We start from the raw sequence: 15,965 nt of genomic DNA, 5'->3' as shown, positions 1-15,965 counted from the left end.
GTGCTTCCTTCTCAAGCTCCTCCTTTGTGTCAGCTGTGCAAATGATTGTTGTGTCATCAGCATACATTATAAGTTTCTGATTTATATAGCTAAGGACGTCATTTACGTGGAGTATAAATAGTATTGGCCCGAGCACCGCCCCTTGTAGCACACTGTGTTTAGCTGTTTGCAACTCTGATCTGTAGTTTGTTATATTTCCCCCACTAGTATGTCTAATTTCTGTGCACTGTTTCCTATTTGGAATGTATGATTTAAGTATGTCATAGCATTTTCCTCTAATTCCATACTGATATAATTTCACCATTAATTTTGAGTGGTTCACACAATCAAATGCCTTAGATAGGTCCATAAAAATCCCACAAGTCTTTTGTTGCCTGTCAAGTAAATTAAGAATGTGCTCAATCATATCTGTTGATGCTGTTTTTGTTGACTTCCCTTCTCTGAAACCATGTTGTGATGAATGCAGTATACTGTACTTTGTTATAAAACTTACAATTCTATTCTTTATTATCATTTCATAGATTTTAGCAAATGTTGAGATCAATGATATTGGCCTGTAATTTCCTAATTCATCCCTGTTTCCTTTCTCAAATATTGGCTTCACTTTACTTACTTTCAGTGAATGTGGAAATATACCTTCTTCTATCGCAGCATTCAGCATGTGTGTCAATGGTTTTAATATATATTCTCTGCATTCCTTTATGAGGTGTGATGTGCCGCCATCCAAGTCAGATGAATGTTTAAGTTTTGTTGTTTTATTAGGTTAGACACTTCTGTATCTGTTGTAGGTATGAAAACCATAGTATGATTTGTATGTGGGGGGTGTAACAGTTTACTTACTGCATTTGTTTTATTTTGTCTTATTAATTCATCTGCTACAGTAATACAATATCTGTTAAAAATATTGGCTATTTCTAGAGGGTTTGCGTTGCTTTTCCCACTCATCAGTGAGCAGATGTCCTCCGCCCGATTTTTTACTTTTCCTCTCTCTTCATTAATGAAAGACCATAAACCTTTGGAGTAGTTATTTCCCTTATCTATAGACATCCTGTTGAATGATGCTTTAGTTTCTCTGATAAAACTACAGTACTCTTTCTTTTTTATTTTATACAGTGTGTTGTAGGCCTCAGTATTTTTTTTGTTTGGAGAGGTCATAATACACTCTCAGATTATTTCTGGCATGGATTACTTCTCCAGTCACCCAGTTTTTCTTTTTTTTTGTTGCTTTTTGACAAGCCTTTTACTAACAGGACATGTAACATCATAATAATAATTGAATAAAGAAAAAAATCGGTTTCATTTGGTGTTTGCATCTTTAGCGGCATATATTGTTTCCCAGTTTTCTGCCTCTACCATCTTTTTTAGTAGATTTATGTTACGGGGGTAGTTCTGTCTTCTCAACTCCCATATATTCTGCACTAATCACTAGTCTTTATATTTATGTCTATCATGAGTGCAAAATGGTCTGCTAATGTGGAGTTTATTACCTGTGTGTCACAATAGCATGTAGGAGTATTTGTTATTACATGATCAATTATAGTTTCACTATGCTTTGTTACTCTGGTTGGTTTATCTATTTTTATTTTTAGATTGTATATGCACAATAAGTCCAGTAGGGTCTTAGTATTGTCTGTATTTTTACTTGTGTCTATGTTCAGATCTCCTATAATGATTAAATAAGCATATGTTTTGAGAGGTGTTGGATTATATCTTCCAGCTGTTCAAAGAAGGTTTTAATTACACCATTTGGTGATCGATACAAACCTAATACACAACATAAATTCCCAGCAATTTTAGTTTCCAGTGCTGTAGCTTCAAAGCTCAATTCTATAGTATATTTTGGTATAGTTATGGCTTTAGTTGATTTATAGTTAGAAAAAATGGCAACCCCACCACCTTTATAGGAAGTTCTGCAATAACTGGCTACTTTCACATAATTCTTCAAGTTGTACATTCCTATGTGATTTTCTTTTAGCCCATGTTCTGTAACTACTAGAATGTTTGGCCTATATTACTGTAATATTACCTCTAGCTCCTCTATTTTATTGTTTATGTATTGAACATTTTGGTGAAGTATTCTAACAGTTGGCTTTAAATTTAATAGTTCCCCTTCCTGTAATATACTAAGCACTTCACTTGCTCCCTTTGCTTCTGCTACTATGCAGTGATTTTTTTTCAGTTTGTGTCATTAAACCTGGGTCATATCTTTGTCCTATATTTATATTCCTCTCACTATTGTCACACTGGTATTTAAGATGTACAGTTTTACTTACATCTTCTTCCATGTTCTCTTTCTGCTTACTCGATACCATAAAATATCCTCGCATAGTGTAGCAGGTCTCCTAGTTCTCAGGCCATTTTCAAGTTTTCATTGACTGTTGACAACAAACTTCATGAATGAGTTACTGTACTATGAGGCTGTGTTTTTAAAGACCTGTCTGCAAGGTTCTAGAGTGTACACTTATTATCCTTATTACCTGCTTCTGTCTAACAAACGTTTCCTCCTCAGAGATGAGTTACCCCACAATATAATGCCATAATACAGTAGTGGGGGAAAACAGGAAAAGTAAATAAACTATTTGACGTAGTCCTCTCCAAAATCTGTTACTATCCATAACACAAAAGTTACAGAGCTTAGGCTTAAACGCCTAAGGTCTGTTAACATGTGACTTCCAGTTCACATTCTTATCAATATAAACACCTAAGAATTTAGAATATTCTGTTTCATTTATTGATTAACTCTCATGCATTTTGTGTAGAGTGTGTTAAAAAATATTTTGAGACTTAACTGCTGACTCCTTATTTGAGATTTTAATGATTTTTTTTTGTCTGATACTACTGATCAAGGACGTCCAGTTTTGGTTTATTTCCAATGTAAAGTTTCCAGTGCAAACAGAAGAGCATAGCCACTTACAAGTTGTCCTTAAACATAAATACTTCCAGTAATTTGGTGTAATACTATACCTGACTGTGCTGTCCAAATGATGACAGTAAAACATGACCAGATCATTAAAAAATGCATGGTCTTCCTGTGCACCATATAACTTAAAACTATTTGTAACAATCAAAATCAATACTCTATAAGCATATATGCAACTGCACCTGACAAAATTTGTTTTAGCAAACACAGAAACTGTTGTTGTTTTTGAATGGCCAAAATGTTGTATTTCATAAAAAGATAAATATTGTGATCTTATGTCTTTTCTGGTGATCCAATAAGATTAATTGCTTGATTGAAGATTATTTTTCCTCTTGTAGTCTCTTGCTGAAAACAGTTTGAACTGTTAACTAAGTTGAGCAACAATGGACACAATACCATAGATTTAAAGGTTAACTTATTGGCATATGTACCAATGTATTCAATTTGGATCACATCTGAATCCCTTGTATGATTAGCTGTATGTTAGTACTGATAGCAGACAGTAGTATAATAATCCAGAGGTCACTTGTGAACAAGTTCATTGCAACCATCCCTTGTCATATCACTTTCATTCACATTAGTTGAGTACTGCATCCATACTCAAAAATGTCTGTATAAACATCCATCCATCAAAGCTCATGAGCTAATGACTAAATGCGCAGTCATTTCTGAAGCAGAAGTTCACAAATAAAACAACACAGCAGAGGATTTCTGCACGTAAATGTTCAGTAATCCACTACTAATCCTGTACTTTCAGCACAAGTGACACAGAAATGTTGCTTAAAAGAATTCTACTTGCAGTTTTCTGCATGGTGGTATTAATTTACTTTTTACACATAATAGTAGACACATAGACACTAATATAGAGATGTTAGCTGTGTGAAAATTAAGCTCTGACTTTTAAATTGTATATGGTCATGAATTCTTACGTGATGTTGGTGTGTCGTGATCCAAGCATGAACTGCTGCCTTGTTCACTGGCAGGGGAATATAAAGACGGGTGTATGAATACTTTGTGAAAGTAGTAATTAGATCTTAGATTACATTGCTGTTTAGGTCATATTTAAGAGTGATGTCAACATACTGATTCCAACAATAATTTTGTTTAAAGTGTTATGATAGATAGTTAGAAATGTATTTAAGTTCAAGCTACTATTTTATTGGTAAGTTGTACACCTACACAGTGGATTATTTATTTTCAAGTAAACTTGTAAAGTTTCCAGGTTCTCAACTTCTCTACTTAGTCAAAGTTCTTAACTAAATGTGTTGTTGAAGTAAGGTAGCTAAGACACTTTTTTGTGGGGAACTAAGATACAACCATTTTTGGGATCTGTTAACACAGACACACATTCTGAATGGAGAGGTGCTTATATCACTGATATCGTAAGGGTGACAAATCCTATACAAAAATAAGCTGTACTGCAGAAAGGTTCCAAAGGTTCCTAAGTCACTGACTGGGCTACTTTTATTCTTTCCCACAAGTGAGCGCTAGTATTGTCAAAACTTTTACAAAGCTTTAAAATGCTGTTTCTCCTATGAAACGAAAGAAGGGTGTCATGAGAAATAAACGATATAAAAGAAATGCTATTAAGAAAGCACACGTAAGATGTGAAGCATACATTTCCATTAGTGGAAAGATAATACCTCTCTGAGAAGTAGGCTCAAAATGCAGGCAAATATCAGGAAGTTTGCATTACTGATTTATTGCTTTAAACTGTAGGTGCAATGATTAGTATGTTGCAGGAGCAATGAATGTTGTTTGTTATCTCTCAAACTAAATAATTTAAAATTCAATAATAGATAATTATGAGACACTGTTCAAGGGCTGATTTTTAGGTTGTTGTAAGGGTAGACCTATTTGTATGCCTTTGTTTGTTCAATAATGTTTAATTGTCAATATTTATATTGATTGCTGTAGCAGCATTCAATACTTAAATGTGCAATAGGATTTTTTAGAATCATACTACATTTGACTTCTTTTCCCCAAGTAATAACATGTTACAGCTTTCCAGTTTTGGTATGAAATGATATATATGGCACTTGATTTTATAGGATTGTATTTGGTTTCTTAACTTACAGGTACCATAAGAAGTGTATTGAGATTTTTACTGAAGAGGAACAGGAATAAATATTCTTAACTCTCTAGAAAATAAACACAAAGGATGAACAGGGTCTTAATTTGCAATAACTTATTGAAGTGGTGGATCCAGTGCAACACAGACCATGCAAAGAAGACACAAGTCTGAGAGACAAAGCATTTAAATATAATGTTTTGTTGCATGTGAAAACTGTTTAAGTTTTAAGGGAATCCGTCTACTCCTAATACAGTTTGTCTGATAAACACATAAGAAGCTTTTGCAGATTTGCAGATTTGGGACAATCACCACATGATGCAAGGTAGGTAAAGGTAGGACAACCGAAGTTTATTCAGGAACATATTGAAACATTTTCAGTGAAACAAAGCCATTACTCTGGCAAAATAGCCCACTATTTAGATGCACCCTTGTCTGCGAGAAAGGTGTATTCAATCTTTACAGCAAAATATTCAAATACTAAGATAAACTATAAGTTTTATAACAAATGCTTCAATGAAAACTTTGCACTGCAGTTTGGATGCCCATAGTTTGATGTGTGCAGTGTTTGTAAGGAATTAAACAATAAAATTAAAAACCCCGATCTGAATCAGACAGACAAATGGGCAGCAGTAGCTGAACTAATGATTCACAAAGGGAGAAGTAATAAAGGGAAACAAGGAAAGTGTATGAATAGTAACAACACTGTGGCCTTAGTGTTTGGCTTCATGTAAAACCTATACCTGCCAGCAATACCACTTCCAGATATCTTCTATTTGAACCACTTATCCATACATGCATTTTCCATTCACAATCTGAAGACATAAAAATTGCATTTCTATGTGTACCACAAAGGACAGGGAAGAAAAGATGCAAATGAAGTGGTGTCATTTCTTGATGATTATATTGGCAAATTTGTCCCAAAGAACATACTAGAATTACACTTATTCAGCACCATCAGTAGTGGACAAAATGAGAATAACCATCTTGTAATGTTTTGCTTGACTTTTAAGTGATAAGACTCAGTTTGATACTATTATCCACTTCTATTCAGTAAGAAGACATTCATTCATGCCATGCGATCAGAAGTTTGGCACGATAAAACATGCTCTCAAGAGGGACAGGATTTACATACCCTATGAATATTGCATCTTCAAAACCAGTGCATTCACTTTTAAAATGGTTAAAACAAATGATATTAAGGATTTTAGCAAATGGTGTCCTCACTTTTATAAGAAGATGATGGCATCACTAAAAACATCACATGATTCTAGGGCAAGTAAACAGCACTTCAGTGTATTCTAGTCTACTTATTTCAAGCGTTCATTGGAAAAGAAAGGGTGTGTTGTAACAAGCACCTGGATTGGTGAATTGACTGAACACACCTCCCATCTGTCTTCGTCAGGAAGAGCTGTTCCACACACATTTCCCACTCAAGCATTATATCATGATGATAAAAATCCTGTAAAACTGTGAGTAAGATATGAACTTTTATGAACAAATTTTATCCTGGCTGCATGTTTACATTTAAAGCTTTTGCAAATAACAAAGCGCAGCTATTAGATTCAGCATACGCAAAATATTATCAAGAAAACGCGATTTTATCCTGGCCACATGTTTACATTTAAATCTTTTGCAAATAACATAGCACAGCTATTAGGTTCAGCATAAGCAAAATGTTATCAAGGAAACGCGAGGCCAACTTATCCAGACTTTTGATTTTGCATGTATAGCAAACTGAAATAATTCATATTCTTTGAAATTATGTTTTATTACCTGTGATGTTATCCTATTAATGTATGTGGATAATAACAATGTTCTTCAGGCAATAAAGTTAATCTATGACAATAATTTAATTTTGGAATGGCATCTAATACTTTCAATGCAGAAAGGTGCGTAAGTCACCTGTTTTGTTTATTTTTGTACATATATTATGTCATTATCAAGCACTTGTATATATAACATCTATTTCATTTTATGAGAAAATTAACTAGCATTTTTTCTGTGATTGTATATTCCTTAGTTATTGAGCTGAACAGTTTTTTGTTGTTCCTGAACATTTGCTTCAAGTGATTTATGTACCTTTCTGCAATGACACATTCAATTAGTGGCTTATTTAGATAAACAAATGCATCATCTGATTCAGGAAAATTAGGGTAACAAAAGTATTGCAACAAACCTGGGAAATCAGCTTAAGGTCGCAAATAACAAAAGAATTTTTGGGTATGGTAAAACTTTTAGCTACAAGTATTTCCCTAGTCAATGAGTTTTCAGAGAAAATACATTAGTTACTGAAAAGTGTGAAATTAGGGGTTTCTAATGAGTACAATCCTTTTGTAAATAAATAGTTATTAGCTTAGACTATTTTTACCGCAACATGCTGTTGGAACAATTTCTCGTAATTCACAATGTTTTAAGCAAAACTAAATGTATCACTGGAATAGGCAAATTATACAGAATAAGGTGGATTTAAGGTTATGTAAAATACTGCATGAACAATAACTTGGCAATTTAGTGTACAATGGTATACATCAAGAGTTCACTGATCAGCCAGAACAGTATGACCAGCTACCTAAAAGCCAGTATGTCCACCGTTGGCATGGATAACAGCTGCATTGTGTTGTGTCATGGCAGAAATGAGGCCTTGGTAGGTTGCTGGAAGGAGTTGGCACCGCATCTGACATCATGAAGAAGTGTATGTGGTTTGCAAACAGTGTATGATACTCCTTGGCCGTCATGGTGCCTTGTATGAACTCATGTGAATGTTCCCCAGAGCATAGTGGAGCCACCGTCTGCCTGTCTCCATTCCACAGTACAGGTGTCAAGGAGCTGTTCCCCTGGAAGATGATAGACTCATGCCCTCCTACTGGCATGAAGAAGAAGGTATCAGGATTTGTGCAATTGGTCACGTGCCCATTTCAGTTGTAATTGCCGATATCATTATGTTAACACTGGCACATGCTTGGATCATCAGCTGTGGAGGCTCATCATTAGCAGTGTTTGGTGCACTGTGTGTTCAGACACACTTGTGCTCTGCCCAGAATTGAAGTCTGATGTTAGTTCTGCCACAGTTCGCTGCCTGTTCTGTTTTACCAGTCTGTCCAGCTTACAACATCTGATGTCCGTAATGAGGGGTGGCCGCCCATCTCCATGACTTCTGGACACTGTTTCACCTTGCTTTTGCCATTTGTTGAAGACACTCATTGCAGCACTACTCCAACACCCAACAAGTGGTGCAGTTTCCGAAATGCTCATGCCGAGCCTCCAAGTCATCACAATCTATCCTTGGTCAAATTCAGGTAGATTGCATGCCTTCCCCATTCTGGACACACTGATACTACATGCATCATGTGTGTCTGTGACTAGGAATCATTCCTCACCAGGTGATGTTGCTACCACCAGGACGGATTTATATTGGTAGTAGGTTAGTGGTCATAATGTTCTGGTTGATCAGTGTATAAGTGGAATTGATTAACAGAAAAGAAAAAAATAGTTATTTGCGGAGTAACAGTGTATCAAATGGTGTACATCCACTCTGCTGCATTTAAAGTTGAATTAAATTAAAGTTCAAGTTCAAGTTTCCAGCTACGTGAAATTGCCAATTCCAGAAAACAATGGGATCACTCTCATTGAAATATCACAGCATTTCATTCAATTTACTCAGGCAGAATACACAAAATTTGACATAAGTAAAATATTGGACTCTAGAACATTGACTAGTAACTCAGTAATGAAGTTAAGGAAAAGCTGTAAGAGAACTGTAAGCATACTTGTAAAGCAAACAGTTCAGATGAGAAATAATTTTCCCTTAAAACACATTCCAATATAGTCTAATGAATCCTGTTTTTCTTGAAGCAAAAGAGGCTAAAATGAAACAGAGGATGGATAATACTTTCAATTTACAGTACATATGCCTGAGTTTTACCTAATAAAGAGGAAAACCTGTAGTGAAAACTCCATTACCAGAAATATTGTAAAGTTTTCCAGTCTGTTATCTGAAAAGCAGAACCCTGTTTTATGCACAAGCAATAAAATATTCTAAGAATAAAGAAAAACAATCTGAAGCATTGGTGGCCAAAACTAAAGTAAAAGCAGCTACACAAATGACCATAAACTCCCACATCGCCAAGAAAATGACATACTGTAATCCTTGGTCACAAAGTCTATTGATTATTTGTTTACAGTAGCAGCAAATATTGCACATGCTAATAAACTGAACCAGATTCAATCTAGCACACAATACAAATATCACAAACAAAACTTTGGTGTAAAATACTGCATGCTGTGCTATGTACAAAGCAATTCTGTTTCACTCATTCCAGTTTTATTAATGCTTATTCAGAGCAAACCTGGTTGAACTCGCTGTAATTTGGCTTTCATAGTGGATTATCCAGAGAAAGCCATAAATGAAATCCCAGCAGGCTTAAACAGCAAAAACTACCCTATGGGTATGTCCCATTACTTCACCAAGTCCTCTGATTATTTGAACCATAAAATTCTAAGAGATGAACAAAACTATGCAAGTTTTAATGGCAACATCCATTCTGCATGTATAGTGAGTTAACTGCAAAACAAAATGCACATTACATTGACAAAACAGCACAACAGGAATAAAACTTATTTCAGAATAGAGAGTGTAAGATATGGAGTTCCACAAGATTCTGTGCTGGTCTAACCCTATATAAATGACCTCCTAATAGCTTCAAAAGACTGTTCAACTGTGTTGGGTGATGACAAGAATGTCAATCAAGAGTCCAAACTCAACCTTGTCACAACAGACCAACCAGTGTCTGAACAGGACTCCATGATTCACAGCAGAAGTAGACATTTATGTTTCCACACTACATGAAACCACATTTGCTTTGATGAACATACTGAGAATGAAACTGAAAGGTAATAAATAAACATAACAAGACACTACTAAAAATGTTAAAGGCTACCATGCCCTGTACTATTATGTCTATTACTTGGATTATGTTCCCATTATATCCATCATTTCTTTTCAATTTCACTTTTAATCATTACTGCTTCCCTACCTGTATTGAATTATAGTTTCAGACTGGGTCCTTATGAGCACTTTACCTACATTTAATGTGACTAGGAGCTGTTTATTTACTTATGTACATGTCCTTGATGTGTGAGCAAATTACTTGGACAGTATTTGCTACTTTCATATTTTGTAATAAATGCTGCAGATGTTGCAAATACAACAAAACTGCTATGGGGCTGTTGCTAGATTTTATAAACATGAATCACAGATAATACAGCATACATAAATTACCAGTGTGCGTACGTTAAAGACAAATTCATTTTGCTATGAACTGGCATTACCAGTCATTTTAGGTCCCAATTTTTTTCGTATGTAAAGAGCATTAATTCTTATTTATTATTTAAAACATTTAACATTTGATTTTTTATTTGCTTTTATGATGTGACAACCATCACCCTGCACTTTACAAAAAGTTAGTAGCTTCTGCATTTTAAAATGAGAATTATAAAATGCATATGACTTATAAATATCAGTTCAGGATCTCATATTGTTATTTTAATACAGGGAATCTTTTTATTATTTTGCAATACATCTTAGATATGAAGCATCATACATTCTGAAATGTCAACATCATAAACATCTTTTTCACAGCTAATGGAATGAATAATTCATGCACTGTTCAGAAAATCAAAGGCTTTGTGAGATATCAAAGAAATATTTGACTAACGGATTATTTTTACATGCTTCTAACAGTGAAGTGAGAGAGAAGAGAGAACATAAAATACATAAAGATATGACAGATAAGGTAGTATCATTCCCCTACTAAAAACATACATATTATGAAAATTTACACATAAATATAGATACTGAGCTTATGAAATATGTCACATTAGAGAATGCTTAGTGATAAATGCTACAAGAGGTTGGGGTTATCTGAACCTTGGAGTTAACAGGAAGATCACGTTAATAATTCAAGAGGGAAAATTATGTCATACATAATTATTTCCTTTGGTTGGAAGTACTACCTATTTGAACTTATATGGCTGTTGTATGTTAGTTAAATTCGCAGATACATATAAAAATGTGTAATCCAGTGATAGAAATTTTTTCTCACATCTAACAAATTCTCCTAAAATTTTTATTATTAATAGTACACATTTTTTTCTTTGAGTTAAATTCAGTGTTAATGGTTTTATGATACTCTATGAAATATAATCTGTGCAAGGACATATTTTCCCACTATTTTGAAGATGTTTGATAAAGTGAAGGTGAGATTAACTGGACCAGTAAAGTTTAGGGTTAGATGGAACAGTTAAGTTAACTGTGAAAAGTTGCTGATGAATGAATATAATGAGTAACTTCATAGGAACACTTGCTAGTGACCCCAGAATTATCATATAAGGCATTGCAGCCTTGCAGGCATAGCATACCTTTTGGCTTTTATTGTCTCTAACATCTTGAAAAATATCAGTGGTATTGAACCTTCCAATTCAATCATATTTACCGACCAAGATTTTTTTGTCATCGAATGCAATGAACAGACCTCTACCAAGTCAGCAACAAACAGCCAATGACTCACTGACAGACAGTGCTAGCAAATCAGCAGATGGCAGTGTGCAGAATACTGGAAATCAGAAAAGTTTAGCAAACAGATATTACACATCCTGTGATAGTTTGACCATATTCTAAGATTGGTGCAAGGACAACAACAAGAGGTAGAAAGAATAGGAAGTCAACTGTCTGTACCAATACAGTAGTTAAACAATAGTTAGATGCAGCAGCAAAGGACAGATCAGAGCAGCTTCCAAAATACACACATTAAATGAAGTAAAGCATTCAGCCAAATGCCTAGTATTGGAAGAGACCAGCAGCAACTCTGAAGTTGCTGATTATGTCCAGTACATTGATTCCCCCCATACTGACTTCTACCCAAGTGATGATGAAGATGACATAACAGTGAAGAAGGGGAGTTCATAGTAGGCAAAGTAGAACAAAAAACTGCCGAAGTGGTCACAATTATGTTGCTCAAGTCTTTAAAATGTGCAATAATGGCTGTGAAGTAAATTTCTTTAATAGAGTTGTTTCCACTACAATATTTGAAATTGCACAAGAAAATGATACCTTTATTGCTTGAAATTAAATAATTGCAAAACTACCCAATCCAATACGTGGTTCTACAGCTCACTATGAAAACGAGATTTGGTTCCAGATTAACGATGCTAAATTAATTGTGCACTAGTTTTGTTATTTCCACAATTTTTTTCATTAATATACTTATAACTGTGTGTATAGCATTTTTATTAATGTTGTCAGAGCAACATTTTGCATTTAAGCTCCTGTAATTCATTTATTTAACCAAGAGGTCTATTTAACCCTGACATATGGTCCAGTTAACACAGCCACTGGGGTTAAACAGTTCAAAAGACAGGTCTAAGTTCTTCTCCAATTCTGTAAAATCTGTGTGTGATAATGCAAAAATGAAAGCACCTATAAATTTTGTATAAGTTTTTCACCAAATTAATGAATAAAAATTTTAAAAAGACAATTTTTAAGTAAGATTTGAAGGGAAGAATAAAATAGGTCCAGTTAACCCCAACTTGCTCAAACATGAGTACAGGTACTGATACACTGTGGCATACAAAGCAATCTGGTAAGCAGTGACAGATGTGGAAACCTTAACTTTATTATTTATCAATGAACCATCACAAGAATAAAGTGAAATATAACCATTTAAACATCTTCTATGTACACAGTTTGTAATTACACTGGAAGCAATTTTATTTTCTGTGAATCCGTTGACGATTCCTACTTTGCTGTTTACAACAGTAAAATATCCTTTGATAGTATACAAAATCTTGGAAAATCAATACCACATCATGTAACGTTAACTGCTTTTGTCAGACCATTCACTGATATAAATGAGTAATAAACAAGTACTCTACTATATTACAAACTAGAAAACAATTTACAAAGTTCCGCATATCCATTTTTGGAAGCTATTTGCATCACAGTTTCTTCATTTACATTTTTGCAGTTTTTTATGGCAAGAAATTCAGCATACTTTATTTCCTTTAATTCATTTAACTCTTTTAGCACTGTGTTATCCTTTTTACTTATTCTAATAAACATACATTCAATTAGTCCTAGGGTCTCTGCAATTTCTTTCTTTCCTCCTTCTTGGGCGAAATGTAATGGTGATTTTTTGCCTTTCTTGGTTCTTGCATTGTATACTGCACCATGCTGCAATAAGGTACACAGTATATCATGATGCCCAAATTTTGCTGCATAATGTAGAGGAGTAATTCCATTACTGGTGCTCAAATTAATATCGGCCCCAGTTTGAAGCAAAACTTTAACAACGGCTAAATGTCCTTTCCAGGATGCATACATAAGTGGTGTTTCATACTTGATACTTCTACTGTTGACTGGTGCCCCTTCTTGAACACATTTTTCAATTTCTGCAAACTTGGCTTTTTTTACAGCTTGAAACAGCTTTTCAGTAGCACAGAATAAAGCAATCATGTTCTCATTTCTTTTTAGCACAGCAATCTGTGGAAGAGTAATAATGTCACCACGGTAAGTCTTGTTCGTCACATCGTAATATGCACCGTTCTCTAGTAGATACCTAGCAGTTGCTGAATCGCTATACTTTACAGCTAGGAGCAGTGCTGTTTCATCGTTGCTTCCCTTTGAGTTTATGTCTGCTCCGTTTTCAATGAGAGCTTTTATGGTATTCAGTTTAGAGTCCTGCGGCTGTGCACCTGAGTGTCCAGACGTTTTGAGAGGGACTTGAGTGGAACTCTCATCCACCGCAAAGTGAAGTGGCGTCCAGTTTGTGTGATCGGGTGCATTAACTTCAGCTCCTTTTGCCAAGAGGTATTTAACTACTTCAACGTGCCAATAGTCTGCAGCAAAATGCAGTGGTGTAGTCCGCTTGTAGGTCCTCGCATCCACTTTGGCACCACTGGCAATAAGAATTTTTATAACATCCAAATTGCCCTCGTAAGCTGCGCTATGCAGCGACGTCCACATTTGATCGGTAGTTGCATTAACGTCAGCCTTGCTTTCGGTCAAGATGTTCACTATGTCAGTGAAATCGTTCTCTGCAGCGAGGTACAAGGGTGTTCTACCAGTCCTGTCCCTCGCATTCATGTTAGCACCTTTCGCAATCAACAGTTTGGCAATTTCTGATGGATATCCGCTCTGTGCCACGCTAAGCAAAGGGGTCCAGCCCTCGTTATCTCTCATATTCACATCTGCTCCACTGTTAATCAAAAACACGCTTACTGCGGCTTGTCTGTTTTGTATGGCCACATGCAGTGGTGTGAAGCCTTTCAGATTCTTTGCATTAATCGCGGCCTTGTTGTGGATCAGCAACTTTGCTATGTCAATGTTTCCCTTTTCTGCTGCGAAATGCAATGGTGTCGAACGGTCTGAATTTGTAGCATTAACAACAGCACCGCTACGTACAAGAAATTTGGCTACGTCTTCAAAGTTCTGCGCCGCAGCAGAAATTAAAGGGGTGACTTTTTTGTCGTCCTCGACATTTACCTCTGCATTCGCTGAAACTAGTGCCTTCACCACGGCCAAATGTCCATGCTGTGCGGCAATGTGCAGTGGAAACACTTTGGAACTACTCTTGGCGTTAACATTAGCGCCGGCACTGATCAAAGCGAGTACGAGGTTTGGGTCAGCATTTGCTGCTGCTAAATGTAACGGCGTCAGACCATGCTCCACGTCGCTAAACAAAGGCGTAACGCAAGACGCCTGTGCATTTACATTGCAGCCCCGTGCGATAAGCGCTTTAAGAATGTCCAAATGGCCTTGCTCCGCAGCAATATGAACTGCTCGTACCTTGCAAACGTCTGCGGCTTCCACGTCTGCGCCTTTCGCCAGAATTTCCATGACATCATGCAAACTGCCCGCTCTTACCGCAGAGTGGAGTGCTCTTATGTTGTCGTTCGCGTACATGGTTCACAGAATACGCCACGGACACTTACCGGATAAACACTTCACTTACACACACGCTCGCTCACCTCTTACTGAACAATACTCTCACCTGAGACTGCGACACCACACATCAAAGTCGCAAAAACGACTGCTTGCAATACGATCCCCTTACACAAGAACGCAGCACCATCCAGATACTAGCAACACCCGAGACATTAATCCACGTTGGTAATACGAAAGCAACAGAAACTTATCTACGGTAGTGACCAAGCTGATGGCAAAATAACACTATCGTCATTGAACAGCCTCATTAAAATATAGCATCGTAAACTAGTAACTGTCACAACCCGATCTTGAACACGACTACAAAGTACAGAGAGACTAATTCCTTCAAAAGGTAAGCTTACCGGTGATTCCCCCTAGAGACGTCAAACAGTACATCGAACTAAAAAGACGTACTTCGTGCGATGAACAATTATGTAAACGTTTATTATCGGTAAATGCAAAGGAAACGCTAATATTAGAAATCCTTAGATGAAATGTGACAGCTACAATGAACTCTGAAAGACACTCTCTAGCCTTAAACGCGATTTACAACCGCCCAACATACCTGTGTGCGCGAACTACCGGAAACTGCTGCAAACTGCAGGAGACAGAGCTGTCTGCGGGCAAATGCTTCGTGCTCTCCCCAACAGATGGCGCTCGTGCTGCCTATGCCACATGCCGGTCCACACACACAACGATCTCGTCGCAACTGTGCAAATTTTATAGTGCGAAGCAGAAATTTGCGCAGATCTGATGCGCAAACCTGAAAGTCGAAGATGGGGGTTTGAGCACAACTGCTCACATCTGTGGTCACAAATCTCGTCTGCGCTAACAAATCGTGCGCGTGGACCGGAGATCGACCCAAATCTGGCGAACGAAACGTGTTTTTACCAGCTGTTTGTTCAGTCTAGTGTTTATTGGCCTAGCGTGGGTACTGAATACAGAATAGCTGATACGCGTTAGTGCTCTAGAGAACACACCACTGAATT

The 15,965-nt window shown here is 36.3% G+C and overlaps 1 protein-coding gene across 1 annotated transcript; it reads right to left on the bottom strand.

Annotated features, from left to right (window-relative positions):
• Window positions 1-10,419: 10,419 nt before the first annotated feature.
• LOC124596379 (ankyrin-1-like) lies at window positions 10,420-15,569 on the bottom strand. The gene has a single exon (XM_047135494.1). It carries the CDS (start codon window positions 14,950-14,952, stop codon window positions 12,928-12,930), a length of 2,025 nt encoding a protein of 674 aa, XP_046991450.1. The 5' UTR covers window positions 14,953-15,569; the 3' UTR covers window positions 10,420-12,927.
• Window positions 15,570-15,965: the final 396 nt, after the last annotated feature.

Source organism: Schistocerca americana, chromosome 2, assembly GCF_021461395.2.
Source record: "Schistocerca americana isolate TAMUIC-IGC-003095 chromosome 2, iqSchAmer2.1, whole genome shotgun sequence".
Taxonomy (NCBI): domain Eukaryota; kingdom Metazoa; phylum Arthropoda; class Insecta; order Orthoptera; family Acrididae; genus Schistocerca; species Schistocerca americana.
The sequence above is the reverse complement of the archived record's forward strand: the minus strand, read 5'-3'. Positions and strand labels throughout refer to the sequence as shown.